The following is a 24337-nucleotide window of genomic DNA, read 5'->3' as shown; positions in this document are numbered from 1 at the left end:
TTTAGGACCCTGCGCCCCGGTGCCCGGCTGGCCGCCGCCGTCGCTCGGGGTTCCAGGCACCCTGGTCCGGGAAGCCCTCGAAGGAAGCCCAGGGCCATGTCCGTCGTGGGAAGACACGAGGAAAATAGCGCCTGGAACACACGGACCCAAGTGGTCCCAGCCCCTGTCGGGAGGCAATTCTGCCGAAACTCGGGGGGCACTGGTCCAGGACCGGGCCCAGGGTGACAGGGGCCTGTCCCAGGCACGGAGCAGCTGGACTCGAGCCTGGCAGGCGTAGAGGCCGCTGGCAGAGCCGCGCCTTCGCAGGCCTGAGAGTACTGTCCCCGTCGGCGCGCTCGCTGGAGTAACGGTGGCACTGGCTGTTGCCCGGGGCGTCTCCGGAGCACGTATTGGGAGAGTGCCCTGAATTCCTGGGGCAGCCCCAAGGACAGAAATCCAGCCCTTAGCTGCGTCCTACTTGGGGTAAGGACGACTAGACTTCAGGGGCTCCGGGCTCGTGGCGGCTCCAGCCCCTTTCATTTGTGGGCCCCCGCACTCAGCCACTTCCGTGAGGACGCTCGCAGAAGCCGCTTCGGGGAGGAATCAAGGGAAGGCCTGGGTCTTACGGCGCCAGGTAGAATTTGTGCAGTCTTCTCCGATCCAGTGGGGTTGCTCTGTGTCCCCTATCCCCGGGTCCTGGGGTCGCAGCTGCGCGCAGCACTGCTTTCCAGTTTTGCACGTGTTTCCTATTGAATCCGTGGCTCTACCCCTTGTGGCCTCGGCTCTGTGCAGCTCCACTCGCCTGCGGGGCAAGGGGGCATTTTCTTGATTGACGCCCTCCTGCGGTCGTCACACCTCGCGGTGAGCAGTTTCTGCTAAGGTCCTCCGTTAATCGTGGAGATGCAGATTGCCCAGCTTTTTCTGTTGAGATTTTTTATTTACATCTTGGAACTATTTTCCGACTACAGCGGGGTGGCAGACCAAGGAAGAGTGGATTGGCGTCTGGTTGAGCCGAGTTCGAGTTTCACTGCGCACATTTCTGTTGAGCAATTAGTGTGTGTCAGCAGTGAACAAGACAGATGTATTTTCTATCCTGTAGTTTCGCCTGTCTGACGGAGGCGAGAAACAAACTTTAATGCAATGGCTTATGTGTGTGCTAGGAAGGAGAAGTACATAGTGATCTGAAACTTTACAACCGAGGGACATCACCTAGTTGGGGGAGGGGGTTTGTTAAGGGAAGGAGAGTGTTCTCCAAGGAAGTGATGTTTGCAAAGTGAGTAGTTGTCAAAGAACCTAGGGAGGGACAAATATTCCAAGTTGAAGGAGTAGCATGTGAGTGTGGTCAATGAAACTTTGGTCAAGTCATTTTCCCTGAGCTTTTCTGAAACATTTGGAACTTAGCCTAAAGGCTCCTAATCTTTTGGGGGTGGAGTCATAGGCAACTTTGAGAATCTGATGACAGGCAAAAGTTACAAGCACAGACAGACCCAGTGAGCGTAACATGCTATCATTTGAGTTAAAACATTAGGAGAGGGCAAGGATATTTATCTGTGCCTTTGCTCTAGTATGTGAACTATCTCTGGGAGAATACACAAAAAACTAGTAACATCAGCTGTCTAGGAAGAGAGAGGTGGATTTGAAGGAAGAACATGCTATATACTTGGAATATTGGGAGAACTAAACCATGTGGATGTGTGACCTATTCACAGAATAAGTAGATCCTTGAAGAAATGGCTGATTCTAGGTCTGGGGCAGGAAAAGTACAAGGTAAGCCCAAGGCACCTTGTGCTAGAAACCACAGAAAGGAGACAGACCGCCTTGATGAGTCTCCCATTGGCCAAATTTGGGGTGGTTTAAGCATCAAAAACACATTTTGGATTATAACACATTGAATATAACAGTTCAAAGTATCACTCTCTGTAGTGATTCTCAGAGAGAGAGGGATGGTGAATGGTAAAGCTGAAAGGATGCCAGCTAACAAATGTAAAACAAAAAGCTTGATAAAATCAAACATGTAATCATTCATTCAAGAAAGAATCATCTTCAGGGATGCCTGGGTGGCCCAGTGGGTTAGATCCACTGTGGATTTCAGCTCAGGTCACAACCTCACAGTTGCTGGGGATCAAGCCCACCTTGAGCTCTAAGCTTGGTGCTGACCGTGTGGCGCCTGCTTAGGACTCTCTCCCTCTCTGTCTCTCCCCCACTCATGTGCATGCTTGCTCTCTCTCAAATCAACAAAACTTAAAAAAAAAAAAAAGTATCATCTCTCAAAGTAAATAAATAAAACTAAAAGAAAGAAATATCATCTTTGGACCAGAGCCATGGAGTGAAACATCATGAAGAATGAGGATTTTTACATCTCAGGGTATCACACCAATTGATTGGATTCTAGATTAAAGGGGGAAAAAGCTATAAAAGACATTTTGGGAGCAATAGGGAAAAAGCGAAAATGAATTGTACACTAGATGACATTAGTAAATTAATGTTTATTGTGTTATGTGTGATATTGATATTGTGGGTAAAATATCCTTATTCTTGGGAGGGGCAGGCTAAAGTATTTAGGTGTGAAGGGTCATGACATCTGCAACTTTCAAGTAGTTCAATACACCCAAAACATACATGCACATACACACACGTATAGATAAACAGGGTGATAAAGCAAAGTAGAAAGTTCTTCATTGGTGAGTTTAGTTGAAGCTTATACTAATGTCCATTGAACTGGTTTCAGCTTCTCTGTAGATTTGAAAGTTTCCAATATAAAACTTTTTAAAGTATGATTTCAGATGTTAAAAAATGAAAGCAGTCTAATTTTTTGAAGGTAAAAATATTTAAATTGTTTGTTAAGTCTGCATACAAGTTGCCCCTGGAAACTATGCATGGAGGGCTATTTGAGAATCATTGGTCCCTCTGTGGTCCGTTAGGATGTTGTGCCCATTCCCCCAGTTATTATTCTCACCGCATGGCTTGATGAAGAATTCAGGCAAGTGTGCTCTTCTGTGTACCAAGGACAGAGACAGGATTTGGGGACAAAGAAAGGACAATTATTAGCTGAAGCTCAAAGGTGCCTTCAAAAGTTGTGTTTGGGTCTTCAAAGATTGGGACCCCAAAGAACTAACCAGGTAACTGATTATTGTCTACTCATAACATATTTCTCCCTTGCCTTTGTTTTTCTTTTCCTGCCCCTTCCACCCAGCAAGCAATTGAGATGATTACTCTAATTTATGCAATGCCTTTACAGTAAATCACTAGCCAGCCGTCATTCTCCATCTTCAAAAATTGTATGAGTTTATAGTTTATTCTGTGCGTGACTTAGCAGCCAGCCAAAACGATGTAAATCTACAAACCTTCCAAAAATAAATACTAACATGCTAGGAAAATAATCACTGCTATAGGAAGAGGAAGCATCATCCCTTTCTTTGATTTAGCCACAGACCGTGTGAGGTAGATGGAGATCTTAAAAGGCATTGATATAACATTCCAACTCCGCTACAAAATGCTCACCAGCAAATTGAAGCACTTAATTCTGTTAAGCTATATAACACTACCTCTTCTAAATCCAGTCGTCAGATCCATGTTCATTTTGCTATGGTTAAAAAAAAAAAAATTACAACCACATTTGTGAATGTCACATTTATTGAACTACATAATTTTTAATATCACTTGTGTAGGTTTTATAGTTTGTTTTATTGTTTTAAAAGTCATTTGGGGCTCTAAAAGAACTAGATTTTTCCGAAGTTGTCCTTATAATTTTTTTTTTCACACAGTCAGAACTAATAAAACAAAACTGTTATAGCTATTTAATTCAAAATCTCTTGGAGTTTCAATATTTTTTCTCTGCTGGATACTAAAACCAATAAAGCTACATGAGATTTTAATTATATTCTGAATTAAACAAGACCCTCTCCAAAAATTTGGCACCATTTATTTTAGTCACTGCTATTATAAAAGAGACCAAACTTTGTAGGAAGGGAAGGTGGGTCTCACCTCTAATTTATCTAGTAAAAACTTAGGTAATTCTTTTTTCCAACTTCTTTTGTTTTTAACAGATATTTAGTAAGTGAATTAAGAGAAATAAACTTTACAAATAAGCAAGTGCAACTTATTTTCAGTAATTACACATAGAGGTCAAACTTCAAATTAGCTACAGCTTGAAAACATCTATGGATTTTATGATAGCAATTTGGTCCCCTTTTTAAGTTTGTTTATTTATTTGGGGGTGGGGGGGAAGAACTGAGAGAGGGAGTGAGAGGATCTCGAGCAGATTCCCTGCTATCAGCATGGAACCCAACCATGGGGCTTGATCCCATAAACTGTGAGATTATGACCTGAGCTGAAATCAAGAGTCAGATGCATAACTGACTGAGCCACAATTTGGTTCTATTTTTACTTACACTGAAAGTTTTATTACCTTCAAGTGCTGGGATGACTAAATCATTTATTAAATCACATATCAAATCATTGTATTATTACATTTAATTAAAACTTGACAAAATCTAATTACTTAGTGTTTTAAGGCTTTACTAACTTGCAGAATACTAATGTTATTAGATACAAATGTCTCATCTGCATCATGGATGGGATCAGAGCTCTGGAACACATGGGCAGTAATCACCATGATGTCGACCCAGTGATGTCTATATTTCACATATTATACCGTACTTAGCACTGTAATGTGGATGTACTGATCAAGAACGGTTTGATGAAGCTTATGCTGTTTATTTGCTCAGTTAAAAAAGTGATGAAACACTCAATAATAAAATAATAAAAAGATAACCCCGTTTTTTTAAATGCAAAAGATCTGAATAGACATTTCTCCAAAGAAGATATACAAATGGCCAATAAGCACATGAAAAACTATTCTATGTCACTACTTATCAGGGATATACACATCAAAACCACAATAAGGTGCTACTTCATACCCACCAGGGTAGCTATAATAATTTTTTTTTAATCAAAAAATAGCAAATGTTGGCAAGGTTGTGGAGATGCAGAATCCTCAGACATTGCTAGTGGCAATGTAAAATGAAGCAGCTGCTTTGGAAAACAATCTGACAGTGTCTGAAAAGTTTATATATCTTTTATTATTTCTTCTTTTGTGAGAGAGAGAGGGAGAATCCTAAGCAGGCTCCATGCTCAGTGCAGAGCTCCATGTAATGCTCAATCCCAGGACCCTGGTATCACAACCTGAGCTGAAACCAAGAGCCACCCCCAAAAAAAGTTTAAAAATAAAGTTACCGTATGATCCAGTGATTCCACTCCTAGACACATACCCAAGAAATGAAAATATATGTCTGCACAAAAACTTGTACACAAATGTTCATAGCGGGATTATAATACCCAAAAAGTGGAAACAACCCAAATGTCCATCAACCTACGAATGGGTAAATAAAACATGGTGCATCCTAGCAATGGAATAATATTTGGCAACAAAAATGAATGAAGTACTAGTGATACATGGCTGCAACACGGATGACCTTTGTAAACACTTTCCCTGTCATGCGACTTTATTAACTGATATTTTTACCAGTGTTATTGAGAAATGGTTGACATACATCGATTGTATAAGTTTAAGACATACAGCATGATGATTTGATAAACAAATATTGTGAAATGGTTACCACAATAGGTTCAGGGAACATCAATCTTCTCACATAGGTACAATAAAAAGAAAAGAAGAAAATATTCCCCTTGTGATGAAAACTCTTAAGATTTACCCCCTTAACGACTTGCTATATCATACAGTATTGTTAGCTATAGTCATCATGATGTACATTGCATTCCTAGCACCTATTTATTTTATTTTTTAATTTACATCCAAGTTGGTTAGCATATAGTGCAATAATGATTTCAGGAGTAGAATCCAGTGATTCATCCCCTACATATAATACCCAGTGCTCATCGCAACAAGTGCCCTCCTTAATGCCCCTCGCCCACTGAGCTAATCCCCCCACCGAAAACCCCTCCAGCAATCCTCCGTTTGTTCTCTGTATTTAAGAGTCTCTTATGTTTTGTCCCCCTCCCTTGTTTTATATTATTTTTGCTTCCCTTCCCTTATGTTCATCTGTTTTGTATCTTAAATTCCTCATATGAGGGAAGCCATATGATATTTGTCTTTCTCTGACTAATTTCTCTTAGCATTATACACTCTAGTTCCAGCGAGTACTTATTTATCTTATAACTAGGATTTTGTACCTTTTAAACATCTTCCTCCAATTCCCTCTCCCCCGACCCCCTACGTCTGATAGACACAAGTCTGATCTCTTTCTCTTAGAGTTGTTTTTGGGGTTTTTTGTTTAGATTCAACATGTAAGTGGGATCATGCAATATTTCTCTTTCCTTGTCAGACTTATTTCACTTAGCATAATGCCTCCAAGGTCCACTCATCTTGTCACAAAACTACAATTTCCTTTTTTTTTTTTTTTTTAACATTTGTTTATTTTTGAGAGACAGAGAGAGAGCACAAGCAGGGGAGGGGCAGAGAGAGAGGGAGACACATAATCTGAAGCAGGCTCCAGGCTCTGAACTGTCAGCACAGAGCCTGATGCAGGGCTCGAACCCATGAACTGCGAGATCATGACCTGAGCCAAAGTTGGAGGCTTAATCGACTGAGCCACTCAGGCGCCTCTCGATTTCCTTATTTTTTTGGTAGCTGCATAATATTCCATATATTTATATATTCATCCATTTATGGACACTTAAGTTGTTTCCATGTCTTGGCTATTGTAAATAATGCTGCTAGGAACATCATGAGGCTGCAGACATCTTTTTCAGTTAGGGTTTTTGTTATCTTTGGATATATCCCAGAAGTGGAATTGCTGGATCATATGGTAGTTCTATTTTAAATTTTTTAAGGATCCTTCATACTGTTTTCCATAGTAGCTGCACCAATCTGCATTCCCACCAACAGTACACAAGGGTTCCCTTTTCTCCATATTTATGCCAACATTTGTTGTCTCTTCTCTTTTTTATGATGGTCATTCTAACACGCATGAGGTGATAATCCCACTGTGGTTTTAATTTGCATTCTCCTAATGACTAATGATGTTGAGCACCTTTTCATGTACTGGTTTTTGAGGGTTTTTTTTTAAGTTTATTTATTTATTTTGAGAGAGAGAGTGTGTGGAAGAGGGGTAGAGAGAGGGAGAGAATCTCAAACAGGTTACAGGCTGTCACAGCAGAGCTGGACTCAGGGCTTGAACTAATGATCTGCAAGATCATGACCTGAGCTGAAATCAAGAGTCAGACACTTACTGGGGTGTCTGGGGGGCTCAGTTGGTTAAGCATCTGACTTCAGCTCAGGTGATGATCTCATGGTTCATGGGCTCAAGCCCCACGTTGGGGGTCTGTGCTGAAAGTTCAGAGCCTGGAGCCTGATTTGGACTCTGTCTCCTCTCTCTCTGCCCCTCCCCTGCTCATGCTCTGTCTCTCTCTCTCTCAAAAATAAAAAAACATTAAAAAAAAAAAAAGTCAAACACTTAACCAACTAAGCCACCCAGGCACCCCTCATGCACTGTTATCCTTTCATGTATCTTCTTTGTAGAAATGTCTTTTCAGGATCTCTGCTCATTTTTAAAGTGGGTTATTTGTTTTGTTATTGAATTGTATGAATTCTTTCTATGTTTTTGATATTAACCCTAATCAGATATATGATTTGCAAACATACTTTTCCCATTCCACAAAGTGTGCTTTCACTTTGTTAATAATTTATTTTGCTTTTTAGTTTGATGTAGTCCCACTTGTTTATTTTTTATTTTGTTTCTTTGCAAACACTTTGCTATGTGAAAGAAGCCAGACACAAACATCCCTGATGAACATAGATGCAAAAATCCTCAACAAAATACCAGCAAACCAAATTCAACAATACATTTAAAATATCATTCACCATGATCAAGTACAATTTATTGTAATATATTGCAAACATGGTTCAATATTCGCATATCAACAGGATACATCACTTCAAAAAGAAAAAGGAGATCATTTCAATAGATGTAGAAAAAGCATTTGACAAAGAATAACATCCATTCATGACAAAAATTCTCAACAAAGTACGCTTAGAGGAAACATACCTCAACATAATAAAAACCTTATATGAAAAACCCACAGCTAACATCATCCTCAATGGGGAAAAACTGAGAGCATTTCCCCTAAGATTAGGAACAAGACAAAGATGTTCACTCTCACCACTTTTATCCAATGTAGTAATGGAAGTCCTAGCCACAGCAATCAGACAAAAACAAAAATAAACTTTCGGGACTACAAAAGCTTCTGCACAGCAAAGGAAATAACAAAACTAAAAAGCAACTTATGGAATGGCTGAAGATATGTTTTTTAAATATTTATTTATTTTGAGAGTGCACACAGGTGTGTGAGAGCAGGGGGAGGAGAGAAAAGGAGAGAGAGCATCACAAGCAAGCTCCATGCTGCCAGTACAGAGCCCAACATGGGGCTTGATGTCACAAACCATAAGATCATGACCTGAGCCAAAACCAAGAGTCAGGTGCGTAATAAACTGAGCCACCCAGGTGCCCCTGAGTGAAGATATTTGTAAAATGATGTATCCGGTAAAGATTTAGTATCCAAAATATATAAAGAACTTATAAAACTCAACACCCAAAAACTAAGTAATCCAATTTAAAAATGGGCAGAAGTCGGGGCATCTGAGTGGCTCAGTTGGTTGGGCATCTGACTCTGGCTTAGGTCATGATCTCATGGTTTATGAGTTTGAGCCCCACTTTGGGCTCTCTGCTGTCAGCACAGAGCCTGCTTTGGATTCTCTGTCCCCCACTCTCTGCCCCTCCCCTGCTCAAGCTCTATCTCAAAAACAAATACAACATTTTTTTTTAATTTTAATAAAAAAAAAGAAACCAAACAAATGAGCAAAGGGGAATAAAAAGAGAGAGATAAACCAAGAAATAGACTTTTTTGAAAAGAGAGAGAGAAAGCTTGAACTGGGGAGGGGAAGAGGGAAAGGAAGAGAGAGAATCCTAAGCAGGCTCCACGTCCAGGGCCAAGCCCGATGTCGGGCTCTATCCCATGACCATGAGATCATGACCTAAGCAGAAATCGTGAGTCAGAGGCTCAACCGATTGAGCCACCCAAAGTGCCCCAAGAAACAGACTTTTAATTATAGAGAACAAACTGATGGTTACCAGAGGGGAGGTGGGGGGGGTGGTGATGAGGATTAAAGAGTACACTTATGATGAGCACAGAGTAATGAATAGAATTGTTGAATCACTATATTGTACACCTGAAACTAATATAGCACTGTATGTTAACTATACTGGAATTAAAATTTAAAACTTTAAAAAATTAAAAAAATAGAAAACAAGGAAAAAATTTTCAGAGGGAATGAGGATAAGAGCAGGAATCATAGCAATTGCTATGGAGTTTCTGTGGTGGCAGTAGCTGTGAAATGACAGGAGTCAGAATGAAAAGCAGCATCTTCTATGCACGGTGGCTCGTGGCACTGAGCCATAGTTTGGCACCCTTCTCTTTCATGGTCTTGGGAGCAATGATTGTGGAAAAGAAGCAGAAGAGTGTCACACGTGGAGGTGATAAAAGGCCAGCCACAAAATGAGTATCCTCTCATTGTTTTCTACCTTATTATACCTCCAAGGCTGAAAGTCTAGAACACTTTTGCTACATTTTGATAGTCCAGCAGATAGATAATAACTCCATTTTATAGATGAGAAGTAGGCTTAGAGAAAGTAAACAATTTGTACAAAGGCACAGAGCTAATAAACAAAGCAAATATTTAATCTCAGTTATGATTCTTTTTTTTTATTTTTTATAATTTTTTTTAATGTTTATTTATTTTTGAGACAGAGAGAGACAGAGCATGAATGGGGGAGGGTCAGAGAGAGAGGGAGACACAGAATCCGAAGCAGGCTCCAGGCTCTGAGCTGTCAGCACAGAGCCCGACGCGGGGCTCGAACTCACGGACCGTGAGATCATGACCTGAGCCAAAGTTGGACGCCCAACCGACTGAGCCACCCAGGCGCCCTGATTCTTTTTTTTTTAATGATTATTTATTTTGATAGAGAGAACAAGCAGGGGAGGGGCAGAGAGGGAGGGAAAGAGAACTCCAAGCAGGCTCTGCCCTGTCAGCACAGAGCCTGACGTGGAGCTCCATCTCACATGAGATCATGACCTGAGGTGAAATCAAGAGTTGGAGGCTTAACGGACTGAGCCACCTAGGCACCCCTCAGATATGATTCTTTCTTTTTTCTTTTTTTGAGTTGATTTACTTATTTTGAGAGAGAAAGAGAGACAGATAGAGCAAGTGCTGAAGAGGCAGAGAGAAAGGGAGAGAGAATCCTAAGCAGGCTCTGCACCATCAGTTTGGAGCCCAATGTGGGGCTCAAACTGATGAACCATGAGATCATGATCTGAGCTGAATTCAGACACTTAACTGACTGAGCCACCCAGGTGCCCCCCCTCAGATATGTTTCTTAAACAAGAATTTTCTGTGATAAGCAATGGTAATGTATACAAGTACTGTTTTTTTTTTTTTTTTAAGTTTATTTATTTGAGTGGGGGACAAAGAGAGAGGAGAGAGAATCTCAAGCAGGCTCTGGGCTGTCAGCACTGAGTCTCATGTGGAGCTCGATCTCACGAACTCTGAGATCATGACCTGAGCCAAAATCAAAAATCAGATGCTTAACCAGCTGAGCCACCCAGGCGCCCCAATAATTGCACTGTTATTTCAAGCTCCATATATTTCAAATACTTCAATTATAGTTTAATTATCCAATGTTTTATTTTAAAATAAGTCATAGGCACTTCTTACATAAAGGATAAGAAATAGGCCTATTATTTGTCGTTACCAAAAATTCAGGAAAAGATTAGGCTTATCGATTCTATTCCCATTGATAAAAAGAAAAATCAGAGTGATTCTAAAAGGGTAGCTTGATTTTGTTTTCACTATCCTAGTTTTGAGTTATCCAACCAAGTGATATATAATTCAGTGAGAAAATAACAAAAGACATTTAAAAATTTTCTTTAATGTTTATTCTTGAGAAGAGACAGAGTGTGAACAGGGGAGGGGCAAAGAGAGAGGGAGACAAAATCTGAAGTAGGTTCCAGCCTCTGAGCTGTCAGCACAGAGCCCGACGTGGGGCTCGAACCCATGAACTGTGAGATCGTGACCTGAGCTGAAGTCGAATGCTTAACCGACTGAGCCACCCACGCGCCCCAACAAAAGACATTTAAAATAATATTTTTAATAGAATGTCTATGAAGTGTTTTCATGTTTTTCTCTTCTTTCTCTTCCTCTTTGGGAGAAAATGTCCCAAGGGACATCTGCTACTGATACTCCTGCTGACCAAAAGTCACTTACTTCATCAGACAGTATGCCAAGCCTAGGTATGGCAACAAGGTTTTAAATTTCCTTCAAAACAAAAGCTTTTGAATAAGGGGGTCAGATTAAACCTAAGGAGATATCAGATTAAATTCTTATTTTCCTCGGTCTCTTCAGGTTCACATTGGGGAAGTATCTTGAAGGCATAGAAGGTGACCAGAAAGACTAGAAAAGACTTTTGGCTGCCAAGGGGCAAAAAGAAATGGTAAGTAAACATACAACAATTTTGTTTAATAAGAATAGAATAGGAACAAAATAAGCACACATTTGAAAAGGAGATCTCGGGGCACCTGGGTGGCTCAGTCGGTTAAGTGGCTGACTTCGGCTCGGGTCATGATTTCGCGGTCTGCAAGTTCGAGCCCCGCGTCGGGCTCTGTGCTGACAGCTCAGAGCCTGGAGCCTGTTTCGGATTCTGTGTCTCCCTCTCTCTGACACTCCCCCATTCGTGCTCTGTCTCTCTCTGTCTCAAAAATAAATAAACGTTAAAAAAAAATTTTTTTTAAAGGAAATCTCTCTTGAACTCAGTCCACTATTTGTCTGACACGTTGGACAATGTCAATGCGAGATTACACAGATTCTGCTCCCACCTAAGACATAGAAATCTGTCAAAGAAAAAATGAGATAAACTACACAACTTTTCTTGAGCACATCAGAGAGCTAAGGTCTCAGGGCAGCTGAGTTCTCTCAGGAAAGACAGGACTTCCTAAGGAGAGACAAGGATGAGCAGTAGCTGACCTGTGGTAGAGCCTGTGAGAAGGAGACACCAGATACCATGTAAACATGTAAGAAGTCAGCTAAAATTTTAAACAAATTGCCAAAGGCTTAATATGAGCCAACAAGAAAGTATAGAATCTCTAGGAAGTGCAGACACAGTGGGAATTTGCACCCACTAGCCGGGTCTTCACAGACTTTACCAGGTGCTCAAGAGAGTCTGGAGGCTGGGCAGAAGACCAGAGACAGCCTACATCCATGATGCAGGCCCTGGGAGGAGAGGAGCCTTCACTACTCGAGAGGCATGGAGCCCAGACCCTTCTTCCTTATAGACAAAAGCCACAGGGAGAAGGGCAGCACCATCCTGGCTCCTAGGGAACAGGTAAAGACCACTGTGATTGAGATAAAGGTGAAAACAAACACAAACAGAAAACATCCACCCCTCGGGGTGAGGCACGACACTCTGCCCTGCAAAGAAAGGGCCAAAGATATGGTCAGAGTTTGGCGACCCCAGGGAGGGACGGGATCACTGAGAAAGCCCAACTCCCCTAAGACATGGGACACAGGGCCTGCTTAGAAGTAAGGCTGGACCTGCCCAACAGAAAACCCTCCTCAACCTCCACGCCAGCCAACAAACCCCAGGAATCAAGGCATAGCATCCTTCCCAAGGCAGAAGGGCAAAAATGTGCTTAGAGACTCTTCCATGGCTCAGGCACACAGGGAAGGCTGAAAGTGGAGAATAGAGCAGAAATATTGAGGAAAGCCCTCCAGCAACTTAGCTTCCTGCCCTCCCCCCATTACAAGTACTGAAAGCCAAAATTCTAGAGAAAATTTTGAAGGCATCCAGAGAAAGAAGACATTAAATGCAGAAAAGCAAAAATAGGAATTACCTACCAGCCCTCTTGTTAGAAACTACAACCAGAAGACAACAGAGTGACATCTTTAAAGCGCTGAAAGAAAATAACTATCAACCCAGAAATCTATACCCAATGAAATATCTTTCAAAAATGACAAAACAGAGAATTATTTAGAAACCAAAAACTGACAGAATTCATCACCAGCAGTCCTGTACTATAAGAAATGTTCAAGGAATTTCTTTAAGCAAGAGGAATATATATGGCATTGTAAACAAATAAATGGATTTACAAAAACAAGTGATCTCTGGAAATGGCTAAAATGAAAATAAATAGGAAGACATTCTTTCTCTTATTTTTTATCTAAAAGATAAATGACACTCATTAAAAATTTTTTTTTCAACGTTTTTATTTATTTTGGGGACAGAGAGAGACAGAGCATGAACGGGGGAGGGGCAGAGAGAGAGGGAGACACAGAATCAGAAACAGGCTCCAGGCTCCGAGCCATCAGCCCAGAGCCTGACGCGGGGCTCGAACTCACAGACCACGAGATCGTGACCTGGCTGAAGCCGGACGCTTAACCGACTGCACCACCCAGGCACCCCTGTCATTTAAAAAAATATAGTAGTAATGCGTTGTAGTTCTATTGCAAATATAAAAATAAAATGGAAACAACCAGAAAAGATGAGAAATAATTAAAAGTATGCTGTTGTTTGGTTCTTAAACTATACTTGCATCAGTATAATGTTTTTGAAAGTAAACTGATTAATTCAAGATGTATATTGCAAACCTTTGGACAACAACTAAACAGAAGTTTAATGGCAATAAAATAGATTCATAACAACATTTAATTAATTCTAAAAGAGGCAGAAAAAGAGGAAAAAGGAACAAAGAACAGAGGAAACAAACAAAACAACCAGCAAGATTATGTATTTAAGACCAATAATAAAATTAAATGTAAGCATTCTAAATAAGCTAATTAAAAGACAGATTGTCAAGGGCATCTGCATGGCTCAGTTGGTGGAGTATCCGACTCTTGATTTAGGTTCAGGTCATGATCCCAGGGTAATGGATGTGAGCCCCACATCAGGCTCCCCACTTTCTTAAGGTGGAAGATCACTAACTCAGACAGGTGCAATGTTAACTATGGTTGCTGCTTATTTTCAACAAATGCCCCCAGGAAAAAGGCTATATTCACTGAGCAAGGTCAGAGTCAGGTCAAATAAGACAAGTCCTGTGAATAGGGGGGGTCTCCAGAGAATTGCCAGATAGGTCAAATAAGGACAGTTATTTGAGAATGGTGTTTTCAGGAAGCTCCAAACCTATTCTATGCCAGTCAGTGGCTGCTAGGCTACTGGTTTTCACTATGATCGTGGGACTGTTGGTTTTCAAGGCTAATAAGAAGCTGGGGAGAGTGATGAGAATAGGTCAAGTTAAAATCCCACAAAGCTCATCATTCTAACCAAAATATAGCCTTTAAAAAAATAAAAAATAAATGTTCCTTGGATTATTCCAAGCCTTTGGTTTATTACAAGAATTCTAAAAAATTTTTCTCTTAACAAATTTTCTCAGTGTCTCCTTGCTTTTATGGAGGACTGTTTTCAGAGGACCTTACTCTACCATTCCCACTGACTTGACTTATTCATTACTTTGAAGCTATCATTCCATTGTCTGCTTCCTTTCTTTCTACTGCAAAGTCAGCTGTCAGCCTAATTGTTTTTCCTAGTAATATCTTGTTTTTTTCTAGTTACTTATAAGACTTTTTCTTTATTGTTGGCTTTTAGCTGTTTGACTATGGTGTACCTAGGTGTGACTTTATATTCATCCTGCTTGAGATTTACAGAGCCTGAGTCATTCTCTCTTCTTCCTTTGGAGGCTCTAATTACATGTATGTTAGATCTTTTCACCATACCATTTCCTTTGTTTCTGTGCTTTTGTCTTGTTATGTCTAGTGTAGCTATTTTCTTCTAACCCATCATCCACTTTTAAAAACTCCCTTTAGGGGCACCTGTGTGGCTCAGTTGGTTAAGCATCTGACTCTTGGTTTCAGCTCAGGTCATGATCTCATGGTTCATGAGTTCAAGCCCCACACTGGGCTTCTCACTGGCAATGCAGAGCCTGCTTGGGATTCTTTCTCTCTCTCCTCTCTCTGCCCGTCCCTTCCTCACTCGTGCACATGCGCTCTCACTTTCTCTCTCTCTCTCAAAATAAACTTAAAAAAAATCACAAACAGAGGCACCTGGGTGGCTTATTCAGTTAAGCTTCCGACTTTGGCTCAGGTCATGATTTTGTGGTTCACAAGTTCAAGCCCTGCATTGGGCTCTGTGCTGACAGCTGAGCCGGGAACCTGCTTCAGGTTCTGTCTTCCTCTGTCTCTGCCCCTCCCCCACTCATGTTCTGTCTGTCCCTCAAAAATAAACATTAAAAAACTTAAACTCGGCAATCAAAAAGAATGAAATCTTGCCATTTGCAACTATGTGGATGGAACTGGAGGGTATTATGTTAAGCGAAATTAGTCAGCAAAAGACAAATATCATATGACTTAACTCATATGAGGACTTGTAAGATACAAAACAGATGAGCATAAGGGAAGGGAAGCAAAAATAATATAAAAACAGGGAGGGGGACAAAACATAAAAGACTCTTAAATATAGAGAACACAGAGTTCTCTTAAATATAGAGAACAGGAGGGCTTGTGGGAGGAGGGATAGTCTAAATGAGTAAGGGGCATTAAGGAATCTACTCCTGAAATCATTGTTGCACCATATGCTAACTAACTTGTATGTAAATTAAACAATAAGGGGAGCCTTGGTGGCTTAGTCAGTTGAGCATCTGACTTCAGCTCAGGTCATGATCTCACAGTCTGTGAGTTCAAGCCCCGCGTCGGGCTGTGTGCTGACAGCTCGGAGCCTGGAGCCTGCTTCAGATTCTGTGTCTCCCTCTCTCTCTGCCCCTCCCCTGCTCATGCTCTCTCTCTCAAAAATAAATGATAACATTAAAAAAAATAATAAATTAAAAAAAATTTTTTTAAAAACAATAAATAAAATTACTTAAAAAAAAGTACATATTGTATAACAAAAAAATTAAAACAAAATTAAAATAGATTGTAACATTGAAGAATTTTTTTCCCATCTGCTAATTAATTCTACCTACAATATTAATGCCACTATGATTCAATTACCTCTTCTATTTTGAATGGATTTTTAGGCCAAAATCATATACAATGAATCATTTTAAGACTTACTGTTATCATTTCTCAATATATACAAATATTGAATAATTATATTGAACTATTATATGCCAATTATGTCTCATTAAAAAATAAAAAATTTTAAATAAAGTACATAACTCAGTAGCATTTAATACGTTCACAATATTACACAACCATCACATCTATCTAGTTCCCATATATTTCCAATATCCCAAAAGAAATCTACATACTTATTAGTCACTCCCATTTCCCCTCTCAATCAGCCTTGGCAATCACCAGTATGTTTCTATGAACTTACCTGTTCTGGATATTTTGCAGAAAAGGAATCATAATCACACAATATATGAACTTCTGCATCTGACTTCTTTCACTATATTTTCAAGGTTTATTCACACAGTATCATGTACCAGTATTTCATTCATTTCTATGGCCAAGTAGTAATCCATTGTATGTATATACCACATTTTGTTTATCCATTCATATGTTGATGGGACACATAGGTTGTTTATAGCATTTGACTATTGTGATAGTGGTGATATGAACATATATGTACAAGTATTTTAAGTGGATGATTTTTTGATTTTCTCTTGGATAGGTACCTAGAAAGGGAATTATGGGTCATACAGTAATTTTATGTTTAACTTTTTTAGATACCATCAAATTATTTTTCTACAATGACTGAACCATTTTACATTCCCACAAGCAATATATGAAGGTTCCCGTGGAACATCTTCACCAATACTTGTTATTTTTTGTTTTTACTATAGCTATCCTTTTGGAAGTAAAGTGGCATCTCTCTGTGGTTTTGATTTGCATTTCCTTGAAGATGACATACACTTTGATACTTTCAAGATTCTGTATTCAGCTTTAGATAGTTTGAATATATAATGTCTCTCGTTGTGAATCTCTTTTGAGTTTCTCCTGTTTGAATTTGTTAAGCTTCCTGGATGTACAGATTCAAGTGTTGCAACGAATTTGGGAAGTTTTCAGCCATTATTTCAAGTATTCCTGCCCATTCCCCTCCTCTCCTTCTGGTACTCCCTTTTTGCAAATGTTGGTATGATTCATTGCACTCCACAGGTCTCTTAAGCTTTATTTAGTTTTTCCTTCATTCTTTTTTCTTTCTGCATTTTGGATTAGACAAATTTCCATTAACCTGGGTTCGAGTTCACTGGTTCATCCTACTGCCTCCTCACATCTGCTATTGGAATCCTCCAGTGTTTTGTGTATGTGTATTTTCATTCCAGTTTTAGTACTTTTCTGCTAAAAATTTGTGTGGCTCTTTTTTTTAGTTTCTTTACTAATATTCTCCATTTGTTGAGACATTGTCCTCCTGAATTCCTTTAACTCTATGAGTGTATTTGAGACAGTTCATTTAAAGTCCAATGTTTGTGTTTCATAAGGGATGGTCTGTATTCCTTTCTTCTGTAAATGGGCCATACTTTGTTTCTTTGCATACTTCTTAGCTTTCTGTTAAAAATTTTTTGGTATTATAATGTGGTTCTCTGGAAATGGGATTCTTCTTGCCTCAGGGTTTTTGTTTGTTGCCTGCCGTGGCTGTAACCGTTTGTTACTTACCTAAACTATTTTCGAGTATCGATTCTTTGACTTCTGTAGTCTCCGAGGTCTCTTTTTGCTTGCATAGTAAGCTGACAGATTTCCTTGAATACCAGTAACCAAGAAATAAATAAAACAAGAAGTAAAAAAAAAATTAAGGAAAAGAAAAAAAATCCTTCGAGTCTTTACAGATTGACTGTGTTGGAACACACCTTCAGTGCTTAGCTAGGCCATTTAAAATCTGCCTTAGTTTTCACTATCTGCTTGTGCTGAGCCTGGAGATCAGCCAGCAGTGAAAGCTTAGGGTCTTCTCTAAGCATGTAAGTTGGCCTGGACATGAGTGGCTTTCTCAACTCCCCAGTATATGTAGGCTTTGAAGGCCTAATTTCCCTAAGAAACTCTCCTTTTTTTCCCCTCTCAGGCTTTACGCTCTTTTATTTACCTCAGCTGTCATTTTTTGCCCCAGGTAGCAGCAGGGCATTCATTGGCCTTATTTTTTTTTTTTTTTAACGTTTATTTATTTTTGAGACAGAGAGAGACAGAGCATGAACAGGGGAGGGGCAGAGAGAGAGGGAGACACAGAATCTGAAATCAGGCTCCAGGCTCTGTCTGAGCTGTCAGCACAGAGCCTGACGCGGGGCTTGAACCCACGGACCGTGAGATCATGACCTGAGCCGAAGTCCGACGCTCAACCGACCAAGCCACCCAGGCGCCCCTCATTGGCCTTATATTTTTGAGAAATGCCTGCCACTTTTCCACCCTGAGTTGTGAATTAGATGAAACAAAGGCAAGTGCCTTGCTTCAGTCCTCCAGATTGCCCCAGGCAGAACAGTTTTTTGAGAACAAGAGGTCCTCTACTCCTTCAGGACCAGTGAACGGGGTCCCCACTCGGAGAATGTGTGTTTGCCGTCTGTCTTCACCAGGGAGCTGGGAAGGGGAATGGAGCAAGAGCAAGTAAAATAACAAAGATTTCCTAGTTTTAGGTTTGCCTTTTCTTGATTCAGCATTTGCTTTGTTGCTATAAACCTAGTTCTGACAAAGTTGTTTCTGAATGGTTTTGCCTCAGGAGGAATGAGTCCTTGAAGCTGCCTATTCTGTTTTTGCTGATAGGTTTTGTTGTTTTTTTTTTTTGGTTTTTTTTTTTTTGAGTGCTTGATATTGTATATGAAAAACTGTAAAGCTGATTTAAGGCTTGGGATGTTAAAATTCTCTGGTGATCTGGGCGCACTTGGCTAGCTCAGTCAGTGGAGCACGTTACTCTTGATCTCAGGGGTTGTGAGTTAGAGCCCTACGTTGGGTGTGGAGCCTACTTACAGTAAAAAATTTTTTTAATTTTTAAAAAAATTTTTTAAGCTGAGTCATACATTGGGTGGCTCAGTTGGTTAAGCATCCAACTTCAGCTCAGGTCATGATCTCACAGTTCTTGGTTTCGAGCCCCACGTCTGGCTCTGTGCTGACACCTCAGAGCCTGGAGCCTGCTTCAGATTCTGTCTCCGTCTCTTTGCCCCTCCCCTACTTGTGCTCTCTCTAAAGTAAAATAAAACATAAAAAAGTTCTCTAGTGATTTATTTTTGCTTGTCAGTTGCATTAGCATTTCTAGGTAACTTTAAAATGTCAGAGAACGGATGACTTAAAGCTGGACTTCAGGCCCTGTGAGGGCCACTCTGTTTCTCATTAATCCCTCAGAGTACAACTGAAAGCCTGGAATGTTTACCAAGGCCCTTCTTCCTTGGTGGTGCCTGTGTGAAAGTGTATTTTAGGAATTTTAGAACTTGCTGAACTCTGTAAATATAATACATATTAGCTACACTCTATTTTCAAAGTTCTCTGGGTTATAGGCAAGAAATTAAGTGTGGAAAAGACTCAGCACAAATTGGAGCCAACAATTTGTCAAGTAGAAATGAATGCCTTCTTCATCTTATCCTCAATGGAAGGAGTGAGGTGAAAGAAATAAGGAAATAAATAATAGGGCAAGCAAGTTAATGTAGAAACCAAATTTATTGATGGATTTACTGAGGGCAGATTATTTTCTTAGATATCCATAGGTTATGTTGACATCTGATTTTGCAGAGAAATTGTATCATTATTTTTATTAAGATAATTAACACTTCTGAAGGTAAATTTAGTTCCTTGAAGTAGCACGTTTTCTAATCTCTAATAGGGCTTGGCTTTACTTAGCTATCACAATCAAATCTCTCTAAAGTTATGCACTTAAGTTGATGTGATCACCAAAATGTTTTCTTTGCGTATATTCCTTCTTCTAGTGTGCTGATTCTTCATGCTGAAAAATGTCAACTTCCAGAAATTTGGCTGCTAGATCAAAACTGTCAGGACCCATCTAAGGGTTAAGATTTCAGTAAAGAAAAATATACATATACATATTTTATTATATACAAAGAACAAAGTTTCAGATGAAGGTAAACAAGAGGATAGAAATTATCATCATAATTAATAGCTTCAAAAAGCCCTTTTAAATCACTGGGACCTCTGCCCAAGATACAGGCCACATAGCCATTAATCAGAGCTCTTGGTAGTTCTCCCATAAAAGTAATCTATATTCTGGAGAAGGTGGCTTCTTACAAACTCTGTGGGGGCTAATGTGTTAAGGCCTCATAAAGAAAGGAGTGCTTCTTCATCTAGGGGGAAACAGACTAAAAATATTGAAGGAAGGAATGCTTCTAGGGTTATGTTTATTGTTGATAGTAATTTTAGGCAGAACCACAGAAAAGTGTTAAAGACTTCTAGATAAAATTCAGGCTATCTCATAATAAGAATAGATACCATTTTGTAGCTCTACAGATGGTTTGGTCGCAAATGAAAAAGGAGAAAATGAGCTGAGAATGCAGACTGGAAAAGTCTAGGGAAGGAAGCAAGCAGATACAGACATAATTCAATCGTATCAAGAAAAGAACGGAGATGGTCCTTCCCAAGAGCAAGTTGGCGGTATTCACCTACATAAATTCAAGCCTAGAAGAACACGCAACTTTTATATATGTGCTGCCTAGTGATATACCAGAAAGGGCTATTTTATATCAAAAGCTAAAAATACACATTTACTGAATGCAAGTCTCAAATAAAACCCAACTTAATGTACAGTGAACTACAAGAATGACAAAAATGGGCAGACATATTAAAGTCAACTAAATTTACAGTATTGCCTTGATATTTTCCATTCGTTTTTCATCTACACATAAGGCTCAAGTTCTGGAGTTATAGGTTCTATTTTTCATTTTTCTTAAAAATAAAATTAGCAATCCTCAAGTTAACTAAAGATTTATCTGGGCTCGTAGAGGTAATCTGCTCCTTGTAACAGAATGCTCTGTAGTTTCTTCCACTTTAGACCTCTCCACTGAATTAATGCCCCTGTTTTCTTTGTCTTTTCCATGTGATTTTTTATGCTGTGAATATTAAGGGAAGAAATTAAGTCAATAAAGTAGCATTTTACTTTACATATTACAGATATGTGTTATTACATAACATAATACATATTAGTTACACTCTATTTTCAAAGTTCTCTGGGTTATAGGCTAGAAATTAAGTGTGGAAAAGACTCAGGACAAATTGGAGCCAACAATTTGTTTGTCAAGTAGAAGCAAATGCCTTTTTCATCTTACCATCAATGGAAGGAGTGAGGTGAAAGAAATATTAATTTTCTGCATGATTTTCCAAGACAAAATTACAGATTTTACTATAGGGCAGTGGTTCTCATCGGGGAGCAATTTGACTCCCCAGAGTACATTTAGTAATATCTGGAGACATTTCTGGTTGTTAAAACTGTAAGGTGCTACTGGCTTCTAGTGCGGAGAAGCCAGGGATGCTGTGAAACGTCCTGTAATAACAAGACAGTCCACCACAACAAAGGATTATCCAGCTCAAGATGTCAACAGAGCTGCTATTGATAAATCCTGCTCTAGGAAAATGAAGATTTGATATCATGCAACAACAGGCAATTCTATTTTAAGCAGAGAATCTGATATATGGCTACCTTGAGGTGTTTTTTTAAGCTGTATTTTACCTTTTCTTTTAAACATTTCATATTTCTCACTTGGGAATTGTATTTCATTGGAATTCTCATACTTGCCCATAGAGAGCTTTAAGAGACCAATGACATCCATTGCAGACCCAGTCATCCATGCTGAGACAAATCATACATCAACTTTAGAATTTCAAACCCAGAAAATTTCCCCACATGAGACTGCTATCAGGGAAAACATAATTTTCAGACTTCAGCTGAAGGTCTAAAATCCAACCCCAAATCTTTTCTGGTACTGTAGGGACTTCCCTGCCACAGCTGAACCACTGAGCCTCGCTTTCAAAATATCATGAACGGTAGTAATGAAAGGATTTCCAACCAGAGATTAAGTAGTCACTAAGGTTCTCTTTTCTTAAGTTTCCTTCTTTCCTTAACTTTATAAGACAGAAGAGAGGGCTGAAAAATGGAAAGAAATAGATTTAGAGTTCTCTAACAATAAAGCAAAAGGTAGGAAGGATTTGGGGATAAGATTACCTTGAGGCAGACATAGAGGAACTGAACAGAATCTAAGCTAGAAGTTTTAACCAGCTTACATGGGGGATGGAGAATTTTTAGACCTTGGTGGGAAGACCCCTGCAAGTCTATTAGATACAAGCACATACATTTATCACAAGCAGCATTTCAACTGTAAAATGTAGACATCAATGTCTTATGTGGGAAAATCCCTCCTTTACAGACTGCATCTAGACTCATGTCTTCAAAACAAAGGGAAAGGTACGGGGCAGTTTATAGTGCCATGCTCCCAACAGTGTTGAAAAGGGGTTAGGAAAGGTTACAGGACTTAAGTGAGCAAGATCAAGGCAGGTGAGGGGCTCAGAAAACATGGGGGAATCCTTAACAAGAGAAAAGCCTCAGGTAGGAGAACTAAAATAACGTGAGAGGCCTTTAGTCTCTCAGTCTCTTAAACCTCTTGGCCTTCAGAGTCTGAGTATGGGCAGAGATAGGCTCCAGGACGTCCATGTCAAAGGTGGAGGGAAGAGAGAAATGACTGCTCTTCATATCCATCTGAGAATGTAGGAAGTGGAAAGGGGATAAATACAATAGCTAAAGAGTACTATCTGGGGATGGAATGAAGTCAAACTTTGCCTTCATTTATCCCATAGAAAAACCCTGACCAATTATCAGATTTGTGTAAATAATTTAAATCAGAAAAGTTAACAAGCTATCCCAAAGGAATGACAAAATATTTTTCAGTTTCACCCACCAAGAGTAGCACTTTCCTTCACACTGTATAGCCACTGACTTATATCAGATGTGGAAACATTATCTGACAGGATATAATCAGGTACCTGGAAAAACGGAATCCCACCACTTGATGAACAATCCACACTAGCATCTATAGATGGCTCTTGACTTGGAGGTTCTTCTATTGAGTGCCCTGGAACTGACTTTTCTTCATCCAAGTCCTAAAATAAGAAGGTACATTAGTGATTAAGTCCAAGGACTTAAAAATCTTCACAAAAGTAAATGCAGTTTTCTTCTTTGAAAATAACACAACATCCATTGCATAAAAGTTAAACCTCAACAAAATTCGTAGAAAGTCTAAAAAATAATGAAAATAATCCCACATGTTTTGTCACAGAGAAGTACTTATAATAGTGTTAAAAGTAGTAATCTCAGAATAATGGGATTACAGTTTAATTGTTAGTTTTTATGTTACTTTATGACTTCCCAACTTGTCTATAATTACTATAGTTAAGGGGTGCCTAGGTGGCTCAGTGGGTTAAGCATCCAACTCTTTTTTTTTTTTTTAAGCTATTTATTTATTTGAGAGAGACTGTACAAGTAGGGGAAGGCAGAGACAGGGGGGAAAGAGAGAGAGAATCTCAAGCAGGATCTGCACCCTCAGCACAGAGCCCGATGCAGGGCTCCAACCCATGGGCCCTGAGATCATGACCTCAGCTGACACCAAGAATCAGATGCTTAACCAACTTGACCCACCCAGGCACCCCTTGAGCACGGAGCCTGCTTAAGATTCTCTCTCTCCTTCTCCCTCTGTCCCTCCCCTGCTCACTCACGAGCATACTCTCTCTCAAAAAAAAAATTAATAACAATAATTACTAGAGTTAAGAGCACAGATTGTGGAGCTCTTCTAGGTTCTAATTCCAACTCCACACTGACATAGGACAAGATACTTCTTAAGTTTCCTCACCTATAAAATGTGGATAGTACTAGCGTCTACTTCAAAGGACTACTTAGAGAATTAACTGAGTATATATATTTATGTAAAGTGCTTAGAACAGGCTGTCACATAATAAGCACAAATATTGGTTGTTATTATTATTATGACTTTAATAATTTTAAAATGCCCAGATTAAAAGAAACAGACTGAAGGGTCAGACGACTACCATTAATGAGACAGGGTAGGATTTAAGGGCAAAGAATAAAATTCTTCACATGAAGTTGATGACAAAAGGAGTTTATGCGAGAGATCTAATATTAGGAATGCTTTAAATTTTACCTGACTGATCTCTTCCTTGTTGTTTTCTGAACAGTTTAGCATCATTAACAGCTCAGGCTGCTTCCTTTTCAACTGATCAAGGAGCTGTTCACGTGGTTCAGTTCTCACCAGGGTTGATGGGTATAAGTAATTTTTCCTCTGTGGTGTCGTACCTTTAGCGGATTATATAAAC

The 24337-nt window shown here is 39.6% G+C and overlaps 2 protein-coding genes across 3 annotated transcripts in view; one reads left to right on the top strand and one right to left on the bottom strand.

Moving 5' to 3' along the window:
- Positions 1-11455: 11455 nt before the first annotated feature.
- The window catches only part of IDE (insulin degrading enzyme), a 176265-nt gene continuing 163383 nt past the window's right edge, over positions 11456-24337 (top strand). The window contains exon 1 of the mRNA XM_053207528.1: positions 11456-11543. The gene's annotated coding sequence lies outside the window, so the exon portion shown is untranslated. The remainder of the gene's footprint in view (positions 11544-24337) is intronic.
- Positions 19651-24337, bottom strand: part of KIF11 (kinesin family member 11) — a 43476-nt gene continuing 38789 nt past the window's right edge. The window contains exons 20-23 of one of the 2 annotated variants that reach the window (XM_053207526.1): positions 24166-24317; positions 22994-23110; positions 22024-22100; positions 20950-21069 (exon numbers count right to left, since the gene is read on the bottom strand). In XM_053207526.1, the coding sequence (XP_053063501.1) occupies positions 22041-22100; positions 22994-23110; positions 24166-24317 (329 nt within the window). In that variant the 3' untranslated portion in view covers positions 20950-21069; positions 22024-22040. Of the gene's footprint in view, positions 21070-22023; positions 22101-22993; positions 23111-24165; positions 24318-24337 lie in introns of both variants that reach the window. The other variant, XM_015061895.3, reaches the window with a different exon arrangement.

Source organism: Acinonyx jubatus, chromosome D2 (assembly GCF_027475565.1).
Source record: "Acinonyx jubatus isolate Ajub_Pintada_27869175 chromosome D2, VMU_Ajub_asm_v1.0, whole genome shotgun sequence".
In the NCBI taxonomy this organism is placed as follows: domain Eukaryota; kingdom Metazoa; phylum Chordata; class Mammalia; order Carnivora; family Felidae; genus Acinonyx; species Acinonyx jubatus.
This window is presented reverse-complemented; position numbering and strand designations above follow the sequence as displayed.